This window comes from Gracilinanus agilis, chromosome 1 (assembly GCF_016433145.1).
Source record: "Gracilinanus agilis isolate LMUSP501 chromosome 1, AgileGrace, whole genome shotgun sequence".
NCBI classification, from domain to species: Eukaryota; Metazoa; Chordata; class Mammalia; order Didelphimorphia; family Didelphidae; genus Gracilinanus; species Gracilinanus agilis.
Window position 1 is genome coordinate 150,406,143 of NC_058130.1, and position 15,660 is coordinate 150,421,802.

Consider the following 15,660-nt stretch of genomic DNA (forward strand, 5'->3'; position numbering starts at 1 on the left):
AGAGAGAGAGAGAGAGAGAGAGAGAGAGAGAGAGAGAGAGAGAGAGAGAGAGAGAAAGTGGTTAAGAAGTATAAAAGGAACAAAGGATATGTTATTAAAGAAGTCAAGGGAATGAAAAGTATGTAGAGGGGATGGGTAGAAGGTCAAGTGCTGCATGAAGATCAGGAAGGAAAATCTAGGACATTGTCAATGGATTTAATAATAAGGAGATCATTATTGAGCTTTTAGGGAGAAGCAAGTGGTTAAAAATTAAGTAGGAGCTAAGCAACAGAGGCACCAGATGTAGGCTACTTTTAAAAGATGTTTAACAATGAGAGAGGCTATAGTTAGCTTAATGGGATAAGAAGTATTAATGAAGCTATTATTAGAAATGAGAAAATTTTATAGTAGTACTTTTTATTATAGCAAAGAACTGGAAACAAAATGTGTGCTCATAAATTGAGTAGTGGCTGGACAAATTGTAATATATGATTATAGTGGAATGCTATTGTACCATATAAGACAACCAAAGGGATAGATTCGAAGAAACTTGGGAAGACTAGTATGAACTGATGTACGGTTAAATAAACGGAAACAAGAAAACGGTTTATTCTATTATTATAATATTTTATAGAAAACAAGAAGAAAGGAAGGAATGGAAAGAAGGAAGGAAGAAATGGAGGGAAGGAAGGAAGGAAGGAAGGAAGGAAGGAAGGAAGGAAGGAAGGAAGGAAGGAAGGAAGGAAGGACAGATAGATGGATTTATTAAGGGCTTGCTATATGTCATTAATTCTACTAAGCAATAAAGACACAAATACAAGCAAAAAGAAAAAATAGTCCCTGCCCTCAAGGAACTTACATTCTAATGGAGGAAGACAACATATGAAAAGAGGAGGGGGAGGCAAAAGGTTCCTGAAGAGAACCATAAGGGGAATAAAGGCAAGTCTGGACACCTCCACATAATAGAGGCTGCTGAAAGCACTCACCAGTTAGAGAAGAGGGAAGATCTAAAAAGTGAAATGTTCCATGTTCAGAAGGTAACAGGGATGGTTAGGTATTCCAAGGTGAGACAGCACGGTTTGGAAGTCCAAGAGTTAGGAATAAGGCTAGGAAGGGGAAGATAGGAAATATTCAGAGTTGAGAATTAGTGCAACAAGAAAAACAGGTGTGGTATTCAAGGGTGTGATTGTAAATCAATTCTCCAAATAGTCTGGGCCCTCTTTAATGACATTGTTTCCCTTGAGAAAGGAATCTAATGGGGCAGTTAGTTGGCTCAGTGGGTAGAGCATCAGACTTGGAGATAAGATGTTCTAGGTTCAAATCTAACCTCAGGTACTTCCTAGCTGGGTGACCATGGGCAAGGCACTTAACCCCAATTGCTCTTATTGCTCTTCTGCCTTGGAACCATTATTTAAAATCAATTCTAAGAAGAGAGTAAGGGGTTTTTTAATCCTATTATATGCTAGGTATTCTGTTAAGTGCTAGGGGACAAAATGAAAGCAAAAACAGTCCTTGAGCTCCAGAAACGAATCTCTACCACCCTTCTGACCAAAGAAATTGCTTTGCTTTCTGTTAAGAAGGGAACTTGATGGATGGCTCAGGGAATGTTTCTTATTCTCCAGGTTTTAAAGAAGTATTCATCATCCTACTCATCCACCTCCCCCCAAACCTAAACTAAGTATTTATTCACTCCCAACCCTAATCCCTGTCATAATGCTAGCTAACCATGTGTGCACATGAGACATCCCCAAATTGAGAAATGGATGATCAGTTAGAAATGTTAATCATTTTATTTTTAGGAACATTCTGAAGCTGCCAAAAGCTGGCTAACAGGAAAATTTACTGAACTCCGGCTGTTACTTGATGAAGAGGAAATGGCTGCAAAGCAATTCATTGATAAGAACACCCAAAAGACATTTAGAACATACGATGAACAAGTGGAATTGTGTCAAGAACGAATTAACATTATAAATAACCTTTCCAAGAAGGTCCAAAGATTACATGAACAGCAAGATCCTATTCAGTTGCTAAAGGTAACAAGGGATTTCTGACACTTAAGTTATCAACTACTAATCTTAGTTCAGTGATTAATGTCTGTATTTAATGTGGCATTTAAAGCACTTTATGAGCCATATCTTTGTTGTTTTTTTCTTCTCAGTGTATGCATTGATCCACACAAGGTCAATGACAAATTCTGCTCTAAAATGAGAAAATGGGATTGCTTGGGGTATAACATAAAAACTTCACTTACAATGGACAATGTCTTTTGCTAAGAAAGCTTGGATTGGTCTAGACTGTATAAAAAGAGAGAACTATTTACCTTGTTGTTTAGTCATTTCAGTCATGTCAGACTCTTCATGACCTTCTGAACCTTTGACTTTGTGAATTTTCTTGGAAAAAACATTGGAGTGGTTTGCCATTTTCTTCTGCAGTGACCAACACATTAAGCTACTAATCCAAGGTCACACAGTTAGGAGGTTTCTGAGGCAGGGTTTGAACTCAAGTCTTCCTGGATCTAAGGACAACACTCTATCCACTGAGCCACCTAGCCATCCATCCCTTTCTTTTTACCTATTAGAGTACATTTAGGAAACCACAAAATTGCATATTTAAAGAACAGAGTAAGAAGGTAGCATTCAATCTACCCCTACAGATAAATATATACTCTACATTGTTTATCTTTAAAGTAGCTAGGCATTCCAAAACTAATTGGACAGTGGACTGTGGATAATTATTAAAAGTATTTAATTACTAAAAGCATTAAAACCATTTTTCTTAAGAGACTTGGAAAGATATAGTTAAGGATGATTAGCAAGCACTTAAACTTTCAGACAACCTTCTAGTTCAATGGAATGACATAAATCCATCCAATAAGACTTCTTCAAATTGAGAGTACAGTACAAAACCCTAAAGATGAGAGGCATAAGATATGAAGACCTCACAATCAAGAAGACCTGGGTTTAAATCATGCCTCTGATATACTGATTATGTGACCTTAGACTAGTCATTGTCCCAAACAACTCTATTAGACTATCAGTTGAAGAATAGATGACCCCATTGACCTACATTGATAATCAGAGCTTCTTCACAAAATTCTCAACAACAATAAAATCACCAGTCAAGACAAAGACAAACAAACAAAAGAACCCTAACGACACAAGGCAGATGAGCAAACATTTCTGTAAATGGAATGGAATTAAATTGTCAAGACTAATTTAACGTGAGACTACATAGACTTCTCAGCTTCAGACCAAAGGAAGAAACAGATAGTAAAGAGGAAGCAGGTATGCTGTCATTTTTCCTCTGCCTATCTTTGAAAAATCAAAGAGAGAACACAGAAGATATGCAGATTCTTAAATATTTTTTGCTACTTTAGTCTATTCAGGTTACATTCTCTATAATTTTCTCCTCATTAGAAGTCTTCATGGTCTGTGCCTTATCCCCAGCAAAAGATAGAAAAATATATATAATCTTTTCTACATTCCTAGACTTATGCCAGATTCTAGACAAGTGGGAGAGGGAGAGTTTTTATCCCTTTTAAGGGTTAAATCAGTTTTGAATCAAAGAACTCCAACCATATTTTTTTCAGAAAGATAGCCATTAGAGCATGAATTATGTAACTATGTTAACTTTTCTAAAAAATAAATATTATTAAATGTTAAAAAAAGAAAGATAATCATTTCTTCAGTTCAATCATATGCTTCCCATTTTTCTCAGATTCCATATTCTGGCAGAAGCTAGATTGTCTTAAATGACACCATGAATTCTTCCACACAACTCCTTGTTAGCAATATATCACAGTCTACTCAAACCCATCATCTTTTTCATTACCCTTCGGGTGACCCACAATTTAAATATTTTGAACACTGTATTATTTCATAGCCATATAAGATCACCAGAAGAAGAATTATATTAAAAATATGGGACTTTATTTCAAGGAGAAGCTTAGCACCATTAAAAGTATTCATCGGTACCCCCAAGGCAATCCAGCCCACTTTACTTTTCAAATCTGGACCTTGCACATTGTTTGTCCACAATGTCTCTTAATTCTTCTTCTATACTGACAGTCTTTAAGATAGTTAAAGATAGATATTTGAAGACCTTTTTCTTCACCTAGCTAAACTTGCTCAGATCCCTCAAGTGCTCCTTATGTATCATACATTTCATGCATAGATAGATAGAGAGATGAAGGGTTGTAAAGAGGGATCTCATATATATTAAAACATTCTCTCCAATTTTGTGTTTATATTGTTGTCATCCCTTTTCCAACAAATTGAAGTCTCCTAGAGGCCAAAGAAAGTATTATTTTATCATTCTTAGCATCTAGAATAGGAGATTGCTATGGGGAATATTGATCTATTATTAATAGGTGTTGATCGTTATTGATAAACTATTGCTTGTTGGGAGATTCCATTGATGTCCATTTAGGAACTCAGCTAGATTAACAATTGAAGAACTTATCTGGAGACCGGTTATTTAAAAAATTCTATTTTTTTAACTATAGAGATTAAGGGAAAGGAAAAGGAAACAGAAAGCGAGGAATTATATTGATTATTGGACTATTTACCCTAATTCTAAATTATCTATCTATAAAACCCAATCCCAATCTTTTCCACAAATAAATTCTTCTTATCTGATGAAATCAGATCTAACTTGACTTCCTATAAATAATTTCTATCTTACTAGACTAAGCTAATTTGATTTTGTAAGTAAATTCCTTTCCTTATATTGTTCTTCAAAGATTAATGAAACTCCTGTCTCTCCAGCCACAGAGATTCAGCTGCTGACAGGTTCAAAGATGCTGTTCTCTTCTGCCCCCTTCTGGCCCTGCTGCTCCCCTGTAGTGTCACAGGGAACAAGCTCAGTCACTCTCTCCAACAGAGGACCTGCTCTCCAACTCTCCTCTGAATATCACAGTGTTTTCCCAAATCAATTTCCACCAAATTCCTCAAGGATGATCAAAGGAAAAATTAACCATCCACTCTCTGAGTGTCTGACCCAGAAAGTGTAGTTTTTTTCCAATTGCCTCCTCTAAGGATTTCTGGGAATTCCATCTCTCTGACCTACTCAAAATTCTCCTGTTGGTTAAAAGAGTCCTGGAAAGCTTTGCTCCTCCATCTCTTGGCTGGAGACCTTACCCCTAAACAGTCTTGTTCTCTAATTAATGCAATTTACTAATTAACTCTTACAAGTGCTTAATTAATATATGTAAGCCATGACATGGTTTTCATTACTCTGGGTCCCCCTCTCTGCATACATTCTAGTTCATCAGTGGTCCTCTTTGTTAACAAGTATGCTGACCTGGCTGTGTGACCCTGGGCAAGTCAGTTCATTTCTTTAAGCCTCAGTTCCCTCATCAATGAAATGGGGAAAAATACTACTGGCAATATCTCATAGGGTTGCTATAAGAATTGTGTTTCACAAACTTTTAAGTATGATAGAAATGTGAGCTCCTGATTAGTTTTTTTTAGTAAAACTTGACAATTTTGAAAAATAAACTTCTATTATATAAAAATTATAGGGATAAATTATAACAAATATATTTATAAATATTATATAATTATATTTATAAATATAAAATATAATTCATAAAATATATTAAATATTATTTGTAGGCATATACTCATCTTTTCAAGTCAAGGCCTGCAGGATTTTTGCTTTTTTTTGGTGTGTGTGTTCCTTAAATAATAACAGTATATAAGAAATTAAGTCAAATTTACAAGGAATCAAGCCATTCCCCAATCAACAAATGGTCAAGGGACATGAATAGGCAGTTTTCACATGAGGAAATCAAAACTATCAATAAGCACATGAAAAAGTGTTCTAAATCCCTCCTGATTATAGAAGTGCAAATTAAAACAACTCTGAGGTACCACCTCACACCTATCAGACTGGCCAATATGACAGCACAGGAAAGTGATAAATGTTGGAGGGGGGGGTGAGGGAAAATTGGGACAGTAATACACTGCTGATGGAGTTGTGAATTGGTCCAACCATTCTGGAGGGCGATTTGGAACTATGCACAAAGGACTTTAAAAGACTGCCTGCCCTTTGGCCTAGCCATGCCACTACTAGGTTTGCACTCCAAAGAGATAATAAGGAAAAACACTTGTACAAAAATATTTATAGCCCTGCTCTTTGTGGTGGCAAAAAATTGGAAAAAGAGGGAATGCCCTTCAATTGGGGAATGGCTGAACAAATTGTGGTATCTGTTGGTGATGGAATATTATCGTGCTGAAAGGAATAATGAACTGGAGGAATTCCATGTGAACTAGAACAACCTCCAGGTTGAAAGACCTCCAGAGCAAAAGGAGGAGAACTAGGAGAATGTTGTACACAAAGACTGACACACTATAGCACAATCAAATTAATGGATTTCTCTACTACCAGCAATGCAATGACCCAGAACAATCCAGAGAAATTTATGAGAAAGAACACTATCCACATTCAGAGGAAGAACTGTGGGAGTAGAAATGCAGAAGAACATATGATCAATCACGTGGCTCGATAGGGATATGATTAGGGTTTTAATGTTAAAAGATCATTCTGCAAATATGAATAACATGGAAGTAGGTTTTGAACAATGATATGTGTATAACCCAGTGGAGTTGCTTGTCAGCTCTGGGAGGAGAGAGGGAAGAGGGGGGAATCATGGATCATGTAATCATGGAAAAATATTTTAAATTTTAAAAATAATAATAATAATAACAGTACAACAGCTGACATTTACATAGTCTTGAAGGAAAGCATTTTACATAGTTTTCTCTCATGTAAGCCTAATAGCAACTCTGTGTGGTAGGTACTGGAAATTTTCTTATTCCCATTTTACATATGTGAAAACTGAGATTTAGAGAAGTTAATTAACTTGTCAGTTGTCCTACATATAGTCAGTGTCAGAGGTAGGATTTGAGCCTAAGATTACCTATCTCCTACTCAAACATCCAATCAACTACCTCATATTGCCTCTTCATTGAAATAGATAGTAACTCCTTTGCAATTCTATTAAACCAATTATTATAATAGTATTATTTACATAATATTTAAATAATATGTTATAATATAATAAATGTATTGTTTTGTTGTATAATTTTAACATAATATATGCTATGATGTGATATATAATTTATTATACATAATAACATGGTATAATATAATTATAATATGCATGATTTTTATTAATAATATTATTAAATCTATTTAAATTATCTCTGAGAGTTGTCATGACAAAAATACTAATTAGCCCTGGTTTCTGCTCATGCCTGGAATACTGCCTTCCTTACCTCTGAGTCTTAGAATTTCTGACTTTCTTTAAGATTGAGCTTTATAGAATATATTATTCCTCAGAAGATACAACAAAAGCAGAGATAGCAATCATAATCTCTGACAAAGTTAAAGTTAAAATAGATATAATCAAAAGAGATAAACAAGGAGACTACATCATGTTAAAAGGTATCTTAGACAAGAAAACATTATCAATTTAAAATCTATATGCACCAAATGTTATAGTATCCAAATTTTTAAAGGAAAAAATTTAAGTTTTTATATCTGGAAATCTGTTATAGATGGAAATAAATAGCAAAACAATAATAATAGGGGACTTTAATTTCCCCTCTCAAAACTAGATAAATCTAACCAAAAAATAAATAAGAAAGAAGTTAAGGAAATTAATAGAATCTAAGATAAGTTAGACATGATAGATATCTGGAGAGAACTGAATGGAAACAGAAAAGAGTATGTCTTGTTGTCAGTGACAGTGTATCTTCACAAAAAATTAAGCATATATTAGGCCACAAAAATATCATAGTTAAATGTAAAAAAGCAGAAATATTAAATGCAACTTTCTCAGACCATCATGCAATAAAAGTTTATATAATAAGGGATTGTGGAAAGAAAAAGTAAAAACCAATTGGAGATTAACTAATTTAAACTCAAGAATGAATGGGTTAAAGAACAAATTATTGAAACAATAAATAATTTTGTTTAAGACAATGACAATGATGAGACAACATATCAAAACTTATAGGATACAGCAAAAGCAGTAATTAGAGCAAAATGTATAACTCTAAATGCTTATATTAATAAAATAGAGAAAGAAAAGAATGACTTGAGAATGAAATTTTTAAAAGCTGTTAAAAAAAGAACAAATTTAAATTCTCCAACAAAGCACCAAATTAGAAATTCTAAAAATTAAAGATGAGATCAGTAAAATTGAATGTAATAAACCATTGAATTAATTTTGAAAATCTAGGAGCTGGTTTTATGAAAAAAATCAACAAAATTCATAAAGCCTTGGTCAATCTAATTTTTAAAAAATAAGAGAAAACTAAGTCACTTGCATTAAACATGAAAAGGGTGAATATACCAATGAAGATGAAATTAAAGCAATTAAGAGTTCTTTTGCTCAACTATATGAAAACAAATTTAACTATGAAAGAGAAATAGAATACTTACTGCCATAGACTATCAGAGAAACAAATAGAATACATGAAAAAATCCATTTTAGAAAAAGAAATCAAACAAGCAATAAATGAACTTCCTAAAAAAAAAGCATCAGGACCAGACGAATTTACAAGTGAATTCTACCAAAACTTTGCGGACCAGTTAATTCCAAAATTAAACAAATTATTTGAAAGAACAGCTAAAGAAGGAGTTTTGACCAAATTCCCTTTATGAAACAAATATGATGCTGATATCTAAACCAAGAAGAGCAAAAACAGAAAGAAAATTGTAGACCAATCTCATTACTGAAGGTGGATGCAAAAATCCTAAACAAAATACTAGCTAGTAATCTACAATGATATGTCCCAAAGATTGTGACCATTTTGTGGCCATAAATGTAAGATTTAAGTTAATGTCCAATACTTCAAGTATTATTTTTATAAAGTTTATTATCTGAAAAAATAGAACCACATGACTAAGTTCTTCTTCCTGCCCAAAAAGCCCACTCCACAAAAGCCGAGACAGGAAGGAAAGAGAGAAAGAGAGATAGACTTCCACCCAATTTATATCCTGTCTACATCGGCACTTAATGACAGGAAGTGAGTGGGGTTCTGCGAATCGTAGTTTTGCTGGGAATCATAGTTTTGCTAAGGATTATAATTTTCAGGGTAACAGATTCTAATTATACAACCCCCCCCTGAGAGTTTTTAGAAGACTAGTCTTCCCCAATGGATCTTGTAAACATAACCAACTTATAAATTACAATAATTTGGGGATAAAAGGGAAAGAGAACAAAACCAATGATTGCTAGGTGCACTAACAAAAAGCCAATTAGGGAGCAGTCCCCTTTGGCATAAAAGTATACATACAAAATAAATGTGTTACAACCTCCCCCCACCCCCAGTTCAATCAATTATACTCCATGTTTCATTTTGGGTCTTCTGCTGCTGTGGAAGTTTCTTCAGGTATCTTCATGGTGCCTTCTTCAAACAATTCATCTTCTAGATTCAAAGAATTATTGAGCTCTCTTTCCTAGAATGTTCTCTCTCAAAAAAATTTTTATAGTTTTATGAGAATTATGTAATCCCTATGAATTATACAATCCCTCCGAGGAGAATGTTGACCAACACTCAGATCAACTCAGGTAGCCACTAAATGTGACCAAACAGGATTTATACCAGGAATGTAGGGATGGTTTAATACAAGGGAAACTATCAACATAATTAATAGTATCAATAACAAAAGTAACGAAAACCATAAAATTATATCAATAGATGCAGAAAAAGCCTTTGACAAAATAAAACACTCATTCCTATTAAAATCACTGGAAAGCATAAGTATAAATGGGGTTTTCCTTAAAATGATACAAAGCATCTATCTAAAATCATCAGCAAGTAATATCTATAAGGAGGAAAAGCTAGAAGCCTTTTCAATAAGATCAACAATGAAATAAGGATGTCTGCTATTACGAATGTTATTTAACATAATATTAGAAATGCTAGCAATAGCAATGAGAAGAAAAAGAAATCATAGAAATCAAAATGGGCAAAGAGGTACTAAAACACTCTTTGTTTGCTGATTATATATATATAGAAAATCCCAGAAAAATCAACTAAAAAGTTAGTTGAAACTGTAGATCACTTTAGCAAAATAGCATGATATAAAATAAATCCACCTAAGTCATCAGCAATTTTATATATTACTGACAAATTCCTGCAAGAAGAAGTAGAAAGAAATACTCCATTTAAAATAACCACAGATAGGATAAAATATCTGGGAGTAGAACTGTCAAAACAAACCCAGAAATTACATGAACATAATTATAAAACACTTTTTACACAAATAAAATCAAATAAAATAAATGGAGAAATATTCATTGTTCATAGATGGGCAAAGCCAATGGAATTAAAATGGCAATCCTACCTAAAATAATCTACTTATTCAATGCCATCCCAAATAAATTACAAAAAAAATATTATTGTTAGAAAAAATAATAACAAAATTCATATGAAAGAATAAAAGATCAAGAGTATTCAGAAGAATTAATGAAAAATATAAAGGAAGGAAGTCTAGCACTACAAGATTTTAAATTGTATTATAAAGCAGTAATTATCAAAATTATCTGGTACTAACTAAAAAACAGAAAGGTATGCCAGTGGAACAGAAAAGATATACAACAAATAACCATAAAAGATTATAATAATCTTATATTTGATAAACCATAGATCCAGGATTTGGGGATAGCAAGTCACTGTTTAGAAAAAATTGTTGGAATAACTGGAAACTAGTTTGAAACTAGGTATAGACAAAGATCTTAACACTATTCACTAAGATAAGATCAAAATGGATATATGATCTAGACATAAAAGGAGATACCATAAATAAATTAGAAGAAAAGGGAACATACTACCTATCCAATTTATGGATAGGAGAGGAATTTATGAGTCAACAAGAGGCAGAAATCATTGTGAAATGTAAAATGGATAGTTTTTAATACATTGGAATTGTATTAATAAATGTAATAAATTTTAAATATTAAATAAAATTTAAAAAATAAAAATTGAAAAGTTTTTATACAAATAAAATAAAAGCTATCAGGATCAGAAAGAAAGTAAAAAATTTGGGGGGTGGATTTATAGATAGCTCATCAGATATAGACTTCATATCTAAAATATACAGTGAACAGTGAACTTTGTCAAATTTATAAGAATAAGAGCCATCTTCCAATTAATAAATGGGCAAAAGACATGAATTGGCAGTTTTATGAAGAAACAGAGCAATATATAGTTATGTGAAGAAATGTTCCAGATCACTTTTCTGAGATATCACCTTATACCCACCAGGCTGGCTAAAATGATAAAAGGCAAAATGACAGGAGGAAATGTGGAAATATAGGGACACTAATGCACTGTTAGTGGAGCTGTGAACTGATCCAACCATTTTGGAGAGCAATTTGGAATTCTACCCAAAGAGTTATAAAATTGTGTATATTCTTAGACCCAGCAATACCATTGCTATGTTTGTTTCCCAAGGAGATTAGGGAAAGAGTAAAAGAATCCATATGCTTCAAAATATTTATAGCAGCTCTGTTTGTGGTGGCAAAGAATTAGAAACTGAGGGGATGCCCATCATTTGAGGAATGGCTAAATAAATTGTGGTAGATGATTGTGATGGAATACTATTTATTGCACCATAAGAAACAATGACAAAATTGATTTTTTTTAAAGCCTGGAAAGAGGGGGCAGCTGGGTAGCTCAGGAGATTGAGAGCCAGACCCAGAGATGTGAGGTCCTGGGTTCAAATTTGGCCTCAGACACTTCCCAGCTGTGTGTCCTTGGGCAAGTCACTTAACCCCCATTGCTTAGCCCTTAGCACTCTTCTGCCTTGGAACGAATACACAGCTGATTCCAAGATGGAAGGTAGGGATTTTGGGGAAAAAAACCCTGGAAAGAAATATACAAGGTAATGAACAGTGAAACAAGTAGAAGCCAAAGAACATTATACACAGTCACAGAACTAATACTAGAAGGATAAACTGAGAATGTTATCTCCAGAAAATATGACTTTATATGAACATATTGGTCTCCATGACAATATCCTATGTAATGTGGGGAGTGGAGGAAGGGGTTGAGACACAAGGAGATGAGAAATGCTATGTAGATATGAAAGAAAGTAAATTAAACAGATAGAAGATCTGTGGTTTCATTTGTGTAATATCTTCTTTTTCTTTATATATGGAAATACTTGTTTTGTTGGATTTATAAACATTTGGAATAATAATTAAACAATAGAAAGATCAAGTTCTAGCACCACTTTTTCTAGGAGGTCTTTCCTAATCCCTTCTCCTCCCCTTACCCCTCACTGGTAGTGCCAACCCCTCTGAGGTTGGCAACTCTCGTCTTCTATTTCTTTTATACGGTTTGATTTATATAAGTTGTCTCCCCCATTAGAATTTAAGCTCCCTAAGGGAAGAGATAATTTTTGCTTTTGCTTTGTATCTCCAATATTCAGTATAGTGCTGGGTGAAGGGGAAGCTCTTAATAAATGCCTGTTGATTGACAGATTAATGATCCTCATCACACTTAGCTAGATTGCAGTTTGAATGACAGACATTCCGGACTCCTTCTCGAAGCCTTTATATCTTAGAAGGACTTGTCAAAGCTTATACTCTCCCAGAATAGCTTTTCAGAGTATCAGGTCACTTTCACACCACAATGAGGCACCAAAGTAGGACTTTCAGGGGAGAGAATCCAAGCTAACACAAAAGTCAATGGAGGGAATGGGCTTTTGAGTTTTGTTAATAAATAGGCATTAAAAAAAGGCAGTGATATTCTTTTCATCTTTCCCAGATTTCTTCTGACCAAACATAAAATCAATTTTGTTATCTTTAGGATTACACTGTATCAGAAAAGGAAATGATGCGCCAAATGAGCCCTGCAGAATTATGCCATCCAGTACCTGTCACGTTCGAGCATGAGAAAAACTATTATAGGAACTTAGCAAAAGATGTTTGTACTACTCTGCAGGTGCCATTGGAAGTTCGCCTTAAGGAAGGTAAATCATTTTTCTTTAGCCCAGCTTCTTTGTAGGCAGTCCAGGATGCTTTGACTTTCTGACTTACACCGGGTCTTGCTGCTGATTGTATAGTTTAGAAAAAATCTTGAATCCTTTGACTCCATCTCCCAGAATTCTTTCCTCATCACAAAATTCCTTTTCCCTTTTCATTTACCTGCGTCTTTACGTTATTGTTTATATATTTCTGTAACTCCTCCCTCACTCTCTCTTCCACGTGCATGGCTTGGGTGAGCTCCTTCTTGACTCTAGCTTTTTAGTTTCCCTTTTACATTAAGTTAAATTTAATAAATCTTATTAAATATAATACTTTAGGTATTTTGGATATTAATTTTGAAGTTTACATGATTTAACCTTCCTGCAATGCTTTCCATCATGACATTTTTCTGTTCACACTAAAGGTCAGTGGTTCCAAAGGCTTACAAGATAAAGTTACTTTATCCCTTAACTTTGCATTCAAGGCCCTTCATAATCTGGGCCCAAACTGTCTTTTTTCTAGACTCTTATTCCTCTAATGAAATCCTCTATTCTAGCCCAACTATTCTGGTTACCATCCTCTTTGCCCCTATTCATATTATTTTCTCTGTTTTTCTTCCTCAGTTATTCATTCACTCTGTTAACATTTATTTAGACATACAAAAGAGAAAAATTACTGACATTAATACTTCATAAGTAGAAATGTTGAGATAATGGAACTAAGAGAATAGTTTAGTGATTCCCAAAGTGGGCGCCACCACCCCCTGGTGGGTGCTGCAGAGATACAGAATGGCGGTGATGGCCACAGGTACATTTATCTTTCCTATTAATTGCTATTAACATTTTTTTTCAAAATTAATTTCCAGGTGGCTAAGTAATATTTTTCTGGAAAGGGGGCGGTAGGCCAAAAATGTTTGGGAACCACTGGTATAGTTCATTCTCTGGGTCTCTCTACTTTAAATTTTTTAATTCAATTTGGCAAGCATTAAGTGACACCAGGGATATACAGACAAAAATGAAAAAACAATTGCCTTCAAAGCATTTTCATTCTTCTGGTGTTCATAGACCTATGAAACACCAGTAGTGGACAAGGATCTGGTATACTAGGGATTGGATTCTTCTCTGGTTTGTTTGAAATAGTTTGAGAACAAAATAAAAAAGTAACAAGAAGAAAGCCAGAAGAGAAAGGAAATAAATCCTCATAGGGAAGAGTGCCTTACAGAAAAAAGAAAAGAACAACTGAAACAATGAATAAGCAAAAATAAAGGCATACAACCTGGATCAGGTGAGTTGTTTTTCAAGGTACATAGCAAAAGTCTCTTGCAATTTCTTCTAGATATCTGCAGCCAACCTTCTGAATCTTCCAAGTCAAAATCTGCTAAATTGCTGAAAACGGTATCCACACCTGAGCGGTCCCTCTTCTTAAAATGTAAGGTAGCAGTATATAAAGGAATATAAAATAGCATGGTTCTGTAGATTTGGGGCATAAATCTATGACATTTATATTTTTATATACGAATTGAGATAAAACAGCCTTTTATCTTGTTTTAATGTTTTCCCTGTCAAAACAAAGCATTTCAGTTGCATTTTAAAGCATTACATATCAATAGTGGTCATAGAAAGTCAAATGACATTGGACCATAACATCTTTGCCCCAAAGGATTTTTTAAGTCTTAATAAATGAAAATTCCTGGCTCCTAGGCTCTAAAAATCAATTTTATAAACAGAGAATGGGAATAGCATGAATTAGAAAAGAATCCCACATGAAGGAGCAGTTATGTAGCACAATGGATAGAGCACCAATCATGGAGTTGGGAGGACTTGGGTTCAAATCTGGTCTCAGATACTTTCTAGCTGTGTAATCCTGAGCAAGTCACTTAACCCCAATTGCCTAGCCCTTACCACTTTTCTGCCTTAGAATCAAAACTTAGTACTTCGTATTGATTCTATGACAGAAAGTAAGGGTTCAGAAAGAAGGAAGGAACAAAGAAAGAAAATATTCCACATGAGATAACCAAACCATTTTGGTAGACATCAAGACATCCCCCCACCCCCGGTTTAGGTCGGAAAAGAAAAGACAAGATGAAAAAGAAAGGCAATGAGGAATGACAGAGAAGCAGCAAATATTACTAAAGGTTTTCAAATGAGTATCAGACACAAAGAGTCAGACATGACTGAACAACAAAAGCAACAATTTCCTTTATCCCTTCTAAGTACCTATCAAGGTGATTGCTTAAAAGACTTGATGACTCCATCCTTGTGTTGCAAAGCCTCAGCCATCCATGGAGATCTGGCAACAATCAAAATCCTTCCTTTCGTGTACCTATACTACATAGAAGCAGCACATGATAATGGATAAAGGGCCAGTCTTGGAGTTAGGATGTCCTCTGACTGACAAATCACTTTAATTTCTTAGCGCTGAAAACTGCATAACAATTGATGAACATTGGTAGAGGGAGTTTCTCCACCAGGAGGTCTATGAACTAACGAAATCAAAAGTCCAGGTCTAATAATAATAATGAGAAAAAGTAAAAAGAATCCTGCCATTACTAGAGAGGGCTTTTTTTTTTAATTTTTAAAATTTTATTTAATTAATTAATTTAGAATATTTTTCTATGGTTCCAGGATTCATGTTCTTTTCCTCCCCTCCTCCCACCCCTCTCCCATAGCCAACTCGCAATTCCACTGGTTTTT

General features: G+C 34.3%; 1 protein-coding gene across 1 annotated transcript in view; it reads left to right on the forward strand.

The window, feature by feature from the left end:
- TRIM14 (tripartite motif containing 14) overlaps positions 1-15,660 on the forward strand; it is a 49,840-nt gene that overhangs the window by 28,228 nt on the left and 5,952 nt on the right. The window contains exons 3-5 of the mRNA XM_044658251.1: positions 1,779-2,012; positions 12,810-12,972; positions 14,303-14,395. Coding sequence (XP_044514186.1) covers positions 1,779-2,012; positions 12,810-12,972; positions 14,303-14,395 — 490 coding nt within the window. The remainder of the gene's footprint in view (positions 1-1,778; positions 2,013-12,809; positions 12,973-14,302; positions 14,396-15,660) is intronic.